Source organism: Manis pentadactyla, chromosome 9 (assembly GCF_030020395.1).
Source record: "Manis pentadactyla isolate mManPen7 chromosome 9, mManPen7.hap1, whole genome shotgun sequence".
Lineage (NCBI taxonomy): Eukaryota > Metazoa > Chordata > Mammalia > Pholidota > Manidae > Manis > Manis pentadactyla.
In genome coordinates this window covers 88,778,370-88,793,319 of record NC_080027.1, presented here as the reverse complement: position 1 = coordinate 88,793,319, position 14,950 = coordinate 88,778,370, and the positions used below count along the sequence as shown (strand labels likewise).

At 37.4% G+C, this 14,950-nt stretch overlaps 1 protein-coding gene and 1 pseudogene across 1 annotated transcript; one reads left to right on the top strand and one right to left on the bottom strand.

Moving 5' to 3' along the window:
• The first annotated feature begins 212 nt into the window (after window positions 1–212).
• LOC118927991 (chromobox protein homolog 3-like) lies at window positions 213–1,355 on the top strand (annotated as a pseudogene).
• Window positions 1,356–12,280: 10,925 nt separating this feature from the next.
• Window positions 12,281–14,199, bottom strand: LOC118927993 (olfactory receptor 4C12-like). The gene is given in 4 exon segments (XM_057508219.1): window positions 12,281–12,336; window positions 12,339–13,125; window positions 13,127–13,196; window positions 14,189–14,199. Coding segments are annotated over 4 exon segments (924 nt in total).
• Window positions 14,200–14,950: the final 751 nt, after the last annotated feature.

Below are 14,950 nucleotides of genomic sequence, written 5' to 3'. Positions count from 1 at the left end.
TATTTTATAAAACCTTAATACAAAATTTTAAAAATAATGTATGGCTTCACTCCTCCTTCCTCGGCTGCTGCCTGGCGCACAGCTCCCCAGCCTCCTCCACCTCTGAAGTGGCTCAAGGTTGAGGCGCGCCTGGCAGGAGATGCCGCACAGCAGGGACCTGGAGCAGCTCGGAGGCGGTGAGTAATAATAGCTCTTTGAGTCTGTAATAAAAAATGGCCTCCAATAAAAGTACATTGCAAAAAATGGGGAAAAACAGAATGAAAGAGTAAAAAGTTGAAGAGGCAGATCCTGAAGAATTTGTGGTGGAAAAAGTACTAGACTGACGTGTAGTGAATGGTAAGATGGAGTATTTCCTGAAGTGGAAGGGATTTACAGATGCTGACAATACTTGGGAACCTGAAGAAAATTTAGATTGTCCATAGTTAATTGAAGCATTTCTTAATTTTCAAAAAGCTGGTAAAGAAAAAGATGGTACAAAAAGAAAATATTCATCTGACAGTGAATCTGATGATAGCAAATCAAAGAAGAAAAGAGATGCTGTGATAAACCAAGAGGCTTTGCCAGAGGTCTTGATCCTGAACAAATAATTGGTGCCACAGACAGCAGTGGAGAATTAACGTTTCTTATGAAATGGAAAGATTCAGATGAGGCAGACTTGGTGCTCGTAAAGGAGGCAAATATAAAGTGTCCTCAAATTGTAATTTCTTTTTATGAAGAGAAACTAACTTGGCATTCGTGTCCAGAAGATGAAGCTCAGTAATTGTGTTTGCATTGCTTTTTATATATATTTATACATATATATAAAACCCAAGTATTGTTTTTTTGACTTACTAATGTGGAGAAATATCTACATTCTCTTGAAAATCAAGTTTGATATGTTCGTTTTAAAGTGGTATTGGGGGAGTTGTTGAGTTTTGTGGGGTAGGGGAGATTTGTTATTTTTTTTTTGTATAGCACTAGTTATTTTGAACAAATAAAAGCTTTATGTAGTTACTTCCTTTATCAGAAAAGTACATTTTAATATCATGGTATATTATTTTTTCTGCATTAGATAACAGTTTTTCTAAATGCTAGGTAATGAGAACTTGTGTTTCATTCATGCCTAAGGACCTTTTTGAGTTTTTATTTATTTGGGTTTTTTTTGTGTGTGTACACAAAATATACATATAAATGATTTTTTAATTTTCTTTTTAAAAAACATTAACCAAAGCAAAAAGCATTTCACAACCATGGATAAGCCCATGTTTATGGGATGCTATGATTTTGAGTAACCTAAAAATAAATCACTTCAGGTTAAGTTGAAAGATTTCCTGAAGCCATAGCCTTTCAGATTAAATAGATAATTTTATAATTAAGTGGACAATTTAAAAGCAACCTTATAAGAATCCATATTTACAGACATGCAAATCCCAAACTTATTTAGAGAGTCCCATATAGGAAAATGTTAATCGCTACCAACAACCTCCCCATCCAAATGAAAAAACATCCTGGTGTGTTTTAATTAGACAAGCAAGACAGCTAAATGGACATTTAAAGGTTCTTTATAGTGAACCAATCCCTTTCAAGAAGTTGAAATCCCTACGCTATATTGATCATGACTCATGGAATGTCTGAGACTCCATTCTTGGAAACCTAATCAGTTGGTTAAGAGATGTAGGCAATTTAGGACCTACCAGAATAAATGAGTAAACAAGCTTTTGTAACTCTTGACCTGCATGTTTTTCTTTACCCCAATTCATTCCTTATATGTAGGTCAGTCTCAGTATTCAGGTTACTGGTTCAGCAGAAGCCAGGAAAAACAATAACTTTGTCGTGATCAGAATGTTACCCAATTGTTTACTTTATTGTAAATAACTGGTAAACCGTAGTCAATAAATAACTTTATATTCCTTTAAAAAAATGGATGGCTAAATCTACAAACAAACTTGTTAAAGGGTAAGTGCAAAACATGAAGATGGGGAGACAGGAAAAGAGAAGATCAAGAAGGGTCTCATAATCAAGTTAAGGCTCAATGCTAAGTACCCTGGGGAAAACATTGGCAAGTCTTTTAAGCTAAAGAGTAGTACAGTTTAATTTGAGTTTTAGATGATAAGTCCAGCAACAGTTTGGGACATGGACTGAAGGGGACAAGATTGGCAGCAGGAGAGCAGTTAAAAGGTTACTGTAATGACTTGGGTGTCAAAGGATGAAGGCCTGAACTCTGGCTGTGCCATGAGGGTGCAGAGTTGGTAGATACTACTGTGTCCAGCTCCAATCCCCTTCACCGAATCAGTGCATCCATGTCCCCTGCTGGTGTATGGACTACGAACAGCTCACAGCCACCCAATCTCAAGACCAACCAGTGGCCAATGAATGACTAGAGTGGAGATTTTGAAAGGTTAGTCCATTTTCCTTAAGGTAGAACCAGTTCTGTGGCACAATGTGCCCTCCAGAGCTTCTGCAGATCCAGGCTGAAGCTATACTCCAACTGAGACCACATCATTTTTTCCCCCTACTATGGTCAGCTTCCCTCAGCCTCTTCTCCAAAAATCATGTTTATAAAATTACTCATCTCAGAGTCTGCATCTAGAGACCATGAATTACCATAGAGAGATTAAAAAAAGGCTCAAAAAATACTTAGGAATTATAAATAAAAGAACTTGATATAAGATGAAATTTAAAGAGAGGAGTCATGGATGACAGTTTCTAACTGAGATTACTGGATGGGTGGAACAGAGAGAAAATGAATTTTTTGTGTGTTGAATGACATTTCAGTAGTGATTCACTACTGAATATGTATTTCTGATCCTCAGAAAGATATACCTGAGAGAAATGTAGAAACCTTGAGCATATAGATGGCAATTAAAGCTGTAAAAGTATTAAACATCATCCACAGAGAGTATGATTTTGTCAACTATGGGTGACCCTCAAAAGATTCACAGCCATTTAAAAAAATTTTTATTTTGGTATCATTCATCTACAGTTACATGAAGGACATTATGTTCACTAGGCTCCCCCCTTCACCAAGTTCCCCCCACATCCCCACTCACAGTCACTGTCCATCAACATAGTAAGATGCTGTAAAATCACTACCTGTCTTCTCTGTGTTGCACGGCCCTCACCGTGCCCCCACCCCCCACACTATACATGTTAATCATAATGCCCCTTTCTTTTTTTCCCACCCTTATCCCTCCCTTCCCACCCGTCCTCCCCAGTCCCTTTCGCGTTGGTAACTGTTAGTCCATTCTTGGGTTCTGTGCTTCTGCTGATGTTTTTTTCCTTCAGTTTTATTTTGTTCTTATACTCCACATATGAGTGAAATTATTTGGTACCTGTCTTTCTCCACCGGGCTTATTTCAATGAGCATAATACCCTCTAGCTCCATCCATGTTGTTGCGAATGGTAGGATTTGTTTATTCTTATGGCTGAGTAATATTCCATTGTGTATATGTACCACATCTTGTTTATCCATTCATCTACTGATGGACATTTAGGTTGCTTCCATATCTTGGCTATTGTAAATAGTGCAGTGACAAACATAGGGGTGCATATGTCTTTTTCAAACTGGAGTGCTGCATTCTTGGGGTAAATTCCTAGAAGTGGAATTCCTGGGTCAAATGGTATTTCTATTTTGAGCTTTTTGAGGAACCTCCATACTGCTTTCCCCAATGGTTGAACTAATTTACATTCCCACCAGCAGTGTAGGAAGGTTCCCCTTTCTCCACAACCTCGCCAACATTTGTTGTTGTTTGTCTTTTGGATGGTAGCCATCCTTACTGGTGTGAGATGATATCTCATTGTGGTTTTAATTTGCATTTCACTGATGACAAGCGATGTGGAGCATCTTTTCATGTGTCTGTTGGCCATCTGAATTTCTTCTTTAGAGAACTGTCTATTCAGCTCCTGTGGCCATTTTTTTAATTGGATTACTTGCTTTTTGTTTGTTGAGGTGTGTGAGCTCTTTATATATTTTGGATGTCAACCCTTTATCAGATCTGTCATTTACGAATATATTCTCCCATACTGTAGGATACCTTTTTGTTCTACTGATGGTGTCCTTTGCTGTACAGACGCTTTTCAGCTTGATATAGTCCCATTTGTTCATTTTTGCATTTGTTTCCTTTGTCCAGGGAGATACGTTCAAGAAGAGGTCACTCATGTTTCTGTCTAAGAGATTTTTGCCTATGTTTTTTTCTAAGAGTTTTATGGTTTCATGACTTAAATTCAAGTCTTTGATCCATTTTGAATTAACTTTTCTGTATGGGGTTATACAGTGATCCCGTTTCATTCTCTTAAATGTAGCTGTCCAGTTTTGCCAGCACCATCTGTTGAAGAGACTGTCATTTCCCCATTGTATGTCCATGGCCCCTTTATCGAATATTAGTTGACCATATATGTTGGGTTAATGTTTGGAGTCTCTATTCTGTTCCATTGGTCTGTGGCTCTGTTCTTGTGCCAGTACCAAATTGTCTTGATTACTGTGGCTTTGTAGTAGAGCTTGAAGTTGGGGAGTGAGATCCAACCCCCACTTTATTCTTCCTTCTCAGGATTGCTTTAGCTATTCGGGGCCTATGGTGTTTCCATATGAATTTTTGAACTATTTGTTCCAGTTCATTGAAGAATGCTGTTGGTAGTTTGAGAGGGATTGCATCGAATCTGTATATTGCTTTGGGCAGCATGGCCATTTTGACGATAGTAATTCTTCCTAGCCAGGAGCATGGGATGAGTTTCCATTTGTTAGTGACCTCTGTAATTTCTCTTAAGAGTGTCTTATAGTTTACAGGGTATAGGTCTTTCACTTCCTTGCTTAGTTTTATTCCTAGGTATTTTATTCATTTTGATGCTATTGTGAATGGAATGGCATTCCTGATTTCTCTTTCTATTAGTTTATTGTTAGTGTATAGGAAAGCCACAGATTTCTGTGTGTTAATTTTGTATCCTGCAACTTTGCTGAATTCCGATATTAGCTCTAGTAGTTTTGGAGTGGAGTCTTCAAGGTTTTTTATGTACAGTATCATGTCATCTGCAAATAGTGACAGTTTGACTTCTTCTTTACCAATCTGGATTCCTTGTATTTCTCTGTTTTGTCTAATTACCGTGGCTAGGACATCCAGTACTATGTTGAATAACAGTGGGGAGAGTGGGCATCCCTGTCTTGTTCCCGATCACAGACGAAAAGCTTTCAGCTTCTCGCTGTTCAGTATGATGTTGGCTGTGGGTTTATCATATATGGCCTTTATTATGTTGGGGTACTTGCCCTCTACACCCGTTTTGTTGAGAGTTTTTATCATGAATGGATGTTGAATTCTGTCAAATGCTTTTTCAGCATCTATGGAGATGATCATGTGGTTTCTGTCTTTCTTTTTGTTGATGTGGTGGTTGATGTTGATGGATTTTCGAATGATGTACCATCCTTGCATCCTTGAGATGAATCCCACTTGGTCATGGTGCATGACCATTTTGACATATTTTTCAATTCGGTTTGCTAATATTTTCTTGAGTATTTTTGCATCTATGTTCATCACGGATATTGGTCTGCAGTTTTCCTTTTTGGTGGGGTCTTTGCCTGGTTTTGGTATTAGGGTGATGTTGGCTTCATAGAACGAGTTTGGGAGTATTCCCTCCTCTTCTGTTTTTTGGAAAACTTTAAGGACAATGGGTATTATGTCTTCTCTGTATGTCTGATAAAATTCTGAGGTAAATCCATCAGGCCCCGGGGGTTTTGTTCTTTGGTAGTTTTTTTTATTACTGCTTCAATTTCATTGCTTATAATTGGTCTGTTTAGATTTTCTGTTTCTTTCTGGGTCAGTCTTCGAAGGTTGTATTTTTCTAGGAAGTTGTCCATTTCTCCTAGGTTTCCCAGCTTGTTAGCATATAGGTTTTCATAGTACTCTCTAGTAATTCTTTGTATTTCTGTGGGGTCCGTTGTGATTTTTCCTTTCTCATTTCTGATTCTGTTGATGTGTGTTGACTGTCTTTTCCTCTTAATAAGTCTGGCTAGAGGCTTATTTTGTTTATTTTCTCGAAGAACCAGCTCCTGGTTTCATTGATTTTTGCTATTGTTTTATTCGTCTCAATTTTATTTATTTCTTCTCTGATCTTTATTATGTTCCACCTTCTGCTGACCTTAGGCCTCATTTGTTCTTCTTTTTCCAATTTCGATAATTGTGACATTAGACTATTCATTTGGGATTGTTCTTCCTTCTTTAAATATGCCTGGATTGCTATGTACCTTCCTCTTAAGACGTCTCTTGCTGTATCCCACAGTAGTTGGGGCTTTGTGTTGCTGTTTTCATTTGTTTCCATATATTGCAGTATCTCCATTTTGATTTGGTCATTGATCCATTGATTATTTAGGAGCATGTTGTTAAGCCTCCATGTGTTTGTGACCCTTTTTGCTTTCTTTGTACAATTTATTTCTAGTTTTATGCCTTTGTGGTCTGAAAAGTTGGTTGGTAGGATTTCAATCTTTTGGAATTTACTGAAGCTCTTTTTGTGGCCTAGTATGTGTCTATTCTGGAGAATGTTCCATGTGCACTTGAGAAGAATGTGTATCCTGTTGCTTTTGGATGTAGAGTTCTGTAGATGTCTATTAGGTCCATCTGTTCTAGTGTGTTGTTCAGTGCCTCTGTGTCCTTACTTATTTTCTGTCTGGTGGATCTGTCCTTTGGAGTGAGTGGTGTCTTAAAGTCTCCCAAAATGAATGCATTGCATTCTATTTCCTCCTTTAATTCTGTCAGTATTTGTTTCACATATGTTGGTGCTCCTGTATTGGGTGCATATATATTTATAATGGTTATATCCTCTTGTTGTACTGAGCCCTTTACCATTATGTAATGTCCTTCTTTATCTTTTGTTACTTTCTTTATTTTGAAGTCTATTTTGTCTGATACTAGTATTGCAACACCCGCTTTTTTCTCTCTGTTGTTTGCATGAAATATCTTTTTTCCATCCCTTGACTTTAAATCTGTGCATGTGTTTGGGTTTGGGCTGACTATCTTGTAAGCAGCGTATAGATGGGTCTTGCTTTTTTTATTCATTCTATTACTCTGTGTCTTTTGATTGGTGCATTCAGTCCATTTACATTTAGGGTGATTATTGAAAGGTATGTACTTATTGCCACCGCAGGCTTTAAGTTTGTGGTTACCAAAGGTTCAAGGTTAGCTTCTTTAGTATCTTACTGCCTAACTTAACTCGCTTATTGAGCTATTATAAACACCGTCCAATGATTCTTTATTTCTCTCCCTTCTTATTCCTCCTCCTCCCTTCTTCATATGTTGGGTGTTTTGTTCTGTGCTCTTTTCAGGAGTGCTCCCATCTAGAGCACTCCCTGTAAGATGCCCTGTAGAGGTGGTTTGTGGGAGGCAAATTCACTCAACTTTTGCTTGTCTGGGAATTGTTTAATCCCTCCTTCATATTTAAATGATATTCGTGCTGGATACAGTATTCTGGTTCGAGTCCTTTCTGAGTCATTGCCTTAAGTATATCATGCCATTCTCTTCTGGCCTGTAGGGTTTCTGTTGAGAAGTCTTATGATAGCCTGATGGGTTTTCATTTGTAGGTGACCTTTTTTTTCTCTCTGGCTGCCTTTAATACCTTGTCCTTGTCTTTGATCTTTACCATTTTAATTATTATGTGTCTTGGTGTTGTCCTCCTTGGATCCCTTGTCATGGGAGTTCTGTGTACCTCTGTGTTTTTGGGAGGCCATTTCTTCCCATAGTTTGGGGAAGTTTTCAGCAATTATTTCTTCAAAGACCCTTTGTATCCCTTTTTCTCTCTCTTCTTCTTCTGGTACCCCTATAATGCGGATATTGTTCCATTTCCATTGGTCACACATTTCTCTTAAAATTCTTTCATTCCTGGAGATCCTTTTATCTCTCTCTGCATCAGCTTCTCTTTGTTCCTGTTCTCGGTTTTCTAGTCAATTAATGGTCTCTTGCATCTCGTCCATTTTGTTTTGAAGTCCTTCCAGAAATTGTTTTATTTCTGTATTCTCCCTCCTTAGTTCTTGCATATTTCTCTGCAAGTCCATCAGCATGGTTATGACTTTTGTTTTTTATTCTTTTTCAGGAAGACTGGTTAAATCTATCTCCCCAGGTTCCTTCTCAGGGGAAGATGTGGAAGATGTCAAAGCTGTCTGGGTTAGTCTTGTCTGGATCAAATTTTTTTGCCTTTTCATGTTGATAGGTGCAATGGTGAGCTATTGATTTATCTGTCAGCTGGGAGAGCCAAGACTTTCCACTTGCTCCTGGCCTTTCTTTACTGGGACAACTGCAACCCCTCGTGGCTTGCGTTGTGCAATTGCATGTATACGAGGTCTCTGTATCTTGCCCTGCCAGTATTGAGGAAGCTCCCTCGCTGTGGGTGTGGCCAGCCTCAGGCAGCTGCTCTGCTATGGCGGGGCCCTGGAGGGGTAATGGACTGGGGGCTGTTTGGCTGTTTACCTCTGTGAGGAGTCTGAGAGCTGTTGCCCAGTGGGTTAGTGTGCCCAGAGTTCCCTGAGATTTCCAGCTGCTGGACTGTGACCCAGGATGCTTCCATCCAGCTGTGGGATCCCTGTCCCTTTAAGACTTTCAAAAACCACTTGCTTTTCTTTGTCCCAGGGTGCCGGCTTTGGGACCCACTCACAAGTCTTACTGTCCTGTTTCCCTAGTATCCAGGACCCCACAGATACACTGTGTGTGCGCTCTGGTGCGGATGGCTGGGGCTGAGATTTTAGAAGTCCTGGGCTCCCTCTCCCTCCCCGCTCTGACTCCTCTCCTCCCACTGGGAGCTGGGGTTAGGGGCCTTGGGTCCCGCCAGGCTGCGGCTTGTGTCTTATCCCTTTCACCAGGCGCTGGGTTCTCGCAGGTGTGGATGTAGTCTGGCTGTTGTCTTGTGTCTTCTGGTCTCTCTTTTAGGATTAGTTGTATTTGTTGTATTTTCAAAAATATATATGTTTTTGGGAGGAGATTCCCACTGTCCTACTCATGCTGCCATCTTGGCACCGCCCCCAATTCTCAGCCATTTTTATATTTTTAGGAAGAAAACAAAAATATCTGATCCAAAAATAGAACTGAAAAAATGTTCACTGGCATATTATTGGAAATTCAATAGAATACCAAATTAATTTTAAAAAATAAACTATAAAAGATATAAAAATGAGCCTGTCATCAGTTTTTCTCTACAAAACATAGAAATTGGGAATTAATGGGGAAAAAATGCCCTTAATGTTTTCAAAGGAAATTAATGGTAACCTATAATTCTATATCATGTAATGTAGAATTCAAATATGAGAATAAAATATGTTTTCAGAGATGCAAGGATTCAGAAATTTTATCGGTCATGCATTATGAAAAAGAAATATATCTCAATAACATTCCAGCAAACTGAATTCACTTATTATACACTATGACCATGTGGAATTAATCCCTGAGATGTGAGTTTGGCTTAAGTATGCAAATCAGTGTGATAGAAAGCCGCTTTAACAGAACGAAAAGTAAAAATGACATGACTATCTCAGAAGATATAGAAAAAGCATATGATGAAGTTCAACATTCTTTCATGATAAAAATTTCAACAAAATGGATTTAGAAGGAAATTTCCTCAGTACAAAAGGCCATTTATGAAAAACCCACAGCTAATATGATAACCAGTGGGGGAATACTGACTGCTTTTCTTCTAAGATTGAGTACAAGGCAAGGAAGCCCACTCTCACCACCTCCATTCAACATAGTACTAAGTACTAGCATGAGAAACCAAACAAGAAAAGGAAATAAAGGAATCAAAATCAGAAAGAAAGTAGTAAAGTTATCTATTTGCAGATGACATGATCATATGTGTAGAAAACTCCAAAAACTTTACATACAATAAACTGTTACAACTAATAAATTCAGTAAAGATGCAGGATACAAAATCAACACACACAATTATTTGCATTTCTTTACACCAAACTATATGAAAAGGAAATCAAGAAAACAATCCCATTTACAATAGTATTGAAAAGAACAAAATACTTAGGGAAAAATTTAACCAAGGAAGTGTAAGAACACTGAACACTATAAGACATGATTAAAGAAATTGAAAAAGGCACAAATGATGGGCAGTAACTGCAATGGGGTATGGGGGAGACACAATAATATGGGTGAAAAAACATTGTTTTTTCATGTGAAACCTTCATAAGAGTGTATATTAATAATACCTTAATAAAAAATAAACAAAAATAAAACATTTCAGCCCTTAAAAAAAGTAAAAGACACAAATAGAAAGATATCTCATGTTCATGGATTGAGAAAGTTAATATTGTTAAAATGCTCGTGCTACACAAAACTTCTATAGATTCAATGAAATGCCTATCAAAATTCCAATAGCATTTTTCACAGAAATAGAATAAATAATCCTAAAATACTTATGGAACCACCAAAGATCCTGTATAGCCAAAGCAATCCTGAGAAGGAACAAACCCAGAGGCTTCTACTTTCTGATTTTAAATTATGTTTCAAAGATACAGTAATCAAAACAGTATGATACTGGCATAACAGACACTTATGCCAATGGAACAGAATTGAGAGTCCAGAAATAAACACTTGCATACACAGTCAACTAATATTTGTCTAAGGCACCATAACTACCTAATGGGGAAAGGAGGGTCTCTTCATTTAATGATATTGGGAAAACTGGATATTCACATGCAAAAGAATGAAATTAGAACCTTATCTTACACCATACATAACAATCAACTCAAAATGGATTAAAAACTTAGACATAAGACCTGAAACAATAAAACTGCTAGAAGAAAACACAGGGGAAAAGCTTATTGACATTTGTCTGAGTAATGATTTCTTGGATACGCTTCTCTTTTCATCTTGCTCTGACTATACAGCTTCCAAAAGTGTATGTGTGTGTGTGCTCACGCACGCATGCGCGTGCACATGTGCAGTTTTGTTTGGTGGTTGGGGGAGTTGAACGGGGGGCAGGAGAGGTATCCAGTGTTGCCGACACTGATATCTCTATGGATAATTTCCACTGAGTTTCAGTTGGTAGCTCTGTAGCCATAGTTTCTTCCCCCCCTTTATTAATTTTTTTATTAAGGTATTATTGATATGCACTCTTATGAAGGTTTCACATGAAAAAAACAATGTGGTTACTACATTCACCCATGTTACCGTGTCCCCCCATACCCCATTGCAATCACCACCCAACAGTATAGTAAGATGCCACAGAGTCACTATTTGCCTTCTCTGAGCTACACTGTCTTCCCCATAATCCCCCACACACACCATGTGTGCCAATCATAATACTCCTCAGTCCCCTTCTCCCTCTCTCCCCACCAGCCCTCCCCCATCCCTTCCCTTTGGTAACTACTAGTCCCTTCTTGGAGTCTGTGAGTCTGTTGCTGTTTTGTTCCTTCAGTTTTGCTTCATTGCTATACTCCACAAATGAGGGAAATCATTTGGTACTTGTCTTTCTCCACCTGTGTAGCCATAGTTTCTTGTTCCCCAGTTTCAGCCCAGCAGCACCCCAGTGGAAGGCTCCCAGATTGTCAGTCTCGGTCCAGATACCATGAACTAGTTCTGGCCCAAGGCAAACCAGTAAACTCTACCATCTAATGGTTAACAAATACACCTTCTCCAAAAATTGGAATTCCAGTCTTGGGGAAGGGTTTCATCTTCTAAATGTGTGTTCCTTCCTTGGATTTCATCTCTCAGTTCCAGAGCATTCTTCAGAGTACTCATTAACTCCTTCTTGTTAACCCCCAATATTATTAACAATTGCATGTAAGCTTCTGTGTTCCAATTACTTTGTGGTCTGAATCCTGTTTGAACCCTAAGTGATATATAATATGGAAAATATGTAATGTCAGCCTTATAGGCATTTGATAAATAGTATCTTTTTACTGTACAACCAAGATTTAATGAACAAGAAAATTCATAATGGAAAGAATTTGTATTGAGGCCAGAATTTGAAGTTAATTATCATTAAACCTGTTATTTTTCAATAATCATTAATAGCCAACATATATGTTACATAATAAGATTATTTTAATACAAACCCATTATTCTAGATTCATACCTCTTAGCTTCTAAAGATATTTTAGATTTCCAAGTAATAAATATTTATTGACTAAGAAACAGAAAGTTGTAATAACAAGTGTATGAGTTGTGGGACGGTAAGTCTGGATTCCAGTCCAAGTTTTACCTCTGTGCTTAGGTGGTTATCTGCAAGCATCATTCAGCCCCTCATTATGATGTCTTCATCTATAAATTAAGAGTCTTAGACTAGATTACCTCTGTTATTTCTATCTGTGGTGTTCAATAATTGTTTAATCGTTATCTAAAGTCACTTTTTTTCTCCAGAGCTTCCTCATAGCATTTTTTACTCAGCATTTCTGAGGGTGTAGATCAAGGGATTTAACATTGGAGCCACCATAGTATAAAAAATGGCAATGGTTTTATCAATGGGCAGAGTGGTCACTAGATACAGATACACAACTATACAGGGTACAAAGAATAAGACAACTACTGTGATGTGAGCAACACAGGTGGAAAGGGCTTAGTGCTTGGCTTCCAAGCTGTAGTTTCTTAGGGATCTCAGAATGATCACATAGGAGACCAACAAGAGAAGGAAGTTTAACAGGCAGATGAAGCCACTGTTGGCAGCAATGAAAAGACCAAGGATATGAGTGTCCATGCAGACAAGTTTAAACAGAGGATACAAGTCACACATGAAGTGATCTTTGACACTGGGGCCACAGAAGGACAGCCAGACTGTGAAGAGGATCTGAATGGTTGCATGGAGAAATCCTACAGTCCAGGACACTCCCAGCAGAAGAATACACAGCCTGTGACTTATGATGGTCATGTAGTGCAGAGGCTTGCAGATGGCCACATAGTGGTCATAGGCCATCACTATCAGCAGGATGATCTCAATAGCACCAAAAATATGTTCTGCATAGACTGGAGCCATACACCCATTAAAGAAGATAATTTTCATCTTGTGAAGGGAATCCACAATCAGTTTAGGAGCTGAAGAAAAGGAAGAAATTATGTCTACCAAGAAAATCTGGGTCAGGAAGAAGTATATGGGGGAGTTCAGAGCCTGGCTGGTGGTAATGGTAATCATAGTGAGTAGGTTACCTGAGAGTGTTAGCAGATATAGAACCAAAAATACCCCCAAACACTATTTTCTGCATTTTGGGGTTCTGTGTAAGATTTATTAAAATGAATTCAGTCACATTCCTTTATTTTCCATTTGTGTATGTAGTGTTTGATAAAAACTCCAGGAAGGAAGGCTTTACCTTTAAAAAAATTTTTTAAAAGGGAAATGGAGTAACATAGACCAAAATGCTGCATTTTAACAGTACTCTCACAATATTACAGATGATTCTTTCTCTTCCCAAAACTCTCTGGGAATAGTACCTCAAAACTTCTCTTAGTCTTTTATTATCCTGGCCTCTAGATATTCTTATAAAACACAGAGTACTCAGAAGAAAGGAACTCCATTTCCTTATATCACGGTAATCTTTGCAAAACTTCACTTGAACATCAATATTGTGGAATAATGTAGTTATTAGAAGTAATAATTTTGTGTACTAACAAGACTTTAAAATGTATATATGAAAAACATGAATAAAAATCACACAAAATAATCATCCTAATTATAATTTAAATGATAATAATGGAAATAGTATCTGAAGATTATAGGTTTTATAGATACATCTTTTAAGAATAAAATTAAAATTTAAAAATTTGTTATGAAATTTTATGTAGGTGTTATTTGTATTAAAACATATGCATAGAAAAGTCAATGAGGAAATAAATTAATATATTTAGGACATTAACTCCTCCTTGTGAGAGTATGGGTGTTTTTTTTTTCCTTACATCTTTTAGTATTTTCCAAATAACTATGGCTTGCATTATTAATTTTATGATCATAAAATAAAAATAATTTCTATATATTTTTTCTTAGAGGATACTAAAGTTGAAATAATGAAATTTTAATGAGTGAAATATATATATGGAAAACAGAATTATACATTGGCAGATTATGGGACTCCAGGAAATATTTACTAACTTTAATTAAAGTAATTCCTGTAATGTAGTCAAGAAATTGTTGTTACTGGTTTGCCAAATAAATATAGAGCAGGGGCCCAACTGGGCACTAACTGCTTTCAGATGACGGAAGAGAGAATGAGGCTGCCCTAACTGTCCCATGGATCACTTACAATTACCTAAATGCCATTTTTAGTCTACCAAAGATTATTGATCTCTGGTTTTAACTTATGCCATTGATAATGATAGTCAATAAGTCAATTCTGAATAGTTTAATGCCAAGTCTATTTCCATTTACTCAGTAAGGAATACATATTCATTCAATTAAACTGCAAGATAGCAATTAAAACTAAGTTTTTGCTACTATTAATTCTCACTTTTTCCTGGATAGCTATTCGATTATTTTCTATATCTCTTAATGTAGTCTTAAAGCACAAAGGCGCAAAGGGTAAGATGAATTGTTCCTGTTACACGTGGGTAAGGTACATAATGCGGTACATGGGAAAGAAACCTCTTCCAGATGCTCTCCCAGATGCTTCATTGAGAAGCTAGTTTTGGCATTCGAAGCCCCAAGACAGTGGTCTCCATTCTAGGTATTCCAATGCATCAGAGAATCCTGCCAGGGATAAGAACCTTGAGAAGGAAGTTGAATTCACTTCTAATTGCTGACTCTTCTCTAGAGGAGATGGCCCTTGGGAGAACCAACAACCAAATAATATGCTTTATGACTTCTTGAAGGTCTGAATCAAAGTTGGATTTCATGTCAAAAACAGAAATTCCAAATTTGACCCATTCACCATCATTATTTCACTTATTACTTAAAATTTTTGTAAATCTTAAAGTATTATAATACATTTTTAAAAACTTCTTTTTTACAATTTTCAGCCCTCATTTTGTCTCATACCGCACAGAAACAAACAAAACAACTTGGTCTTATATCA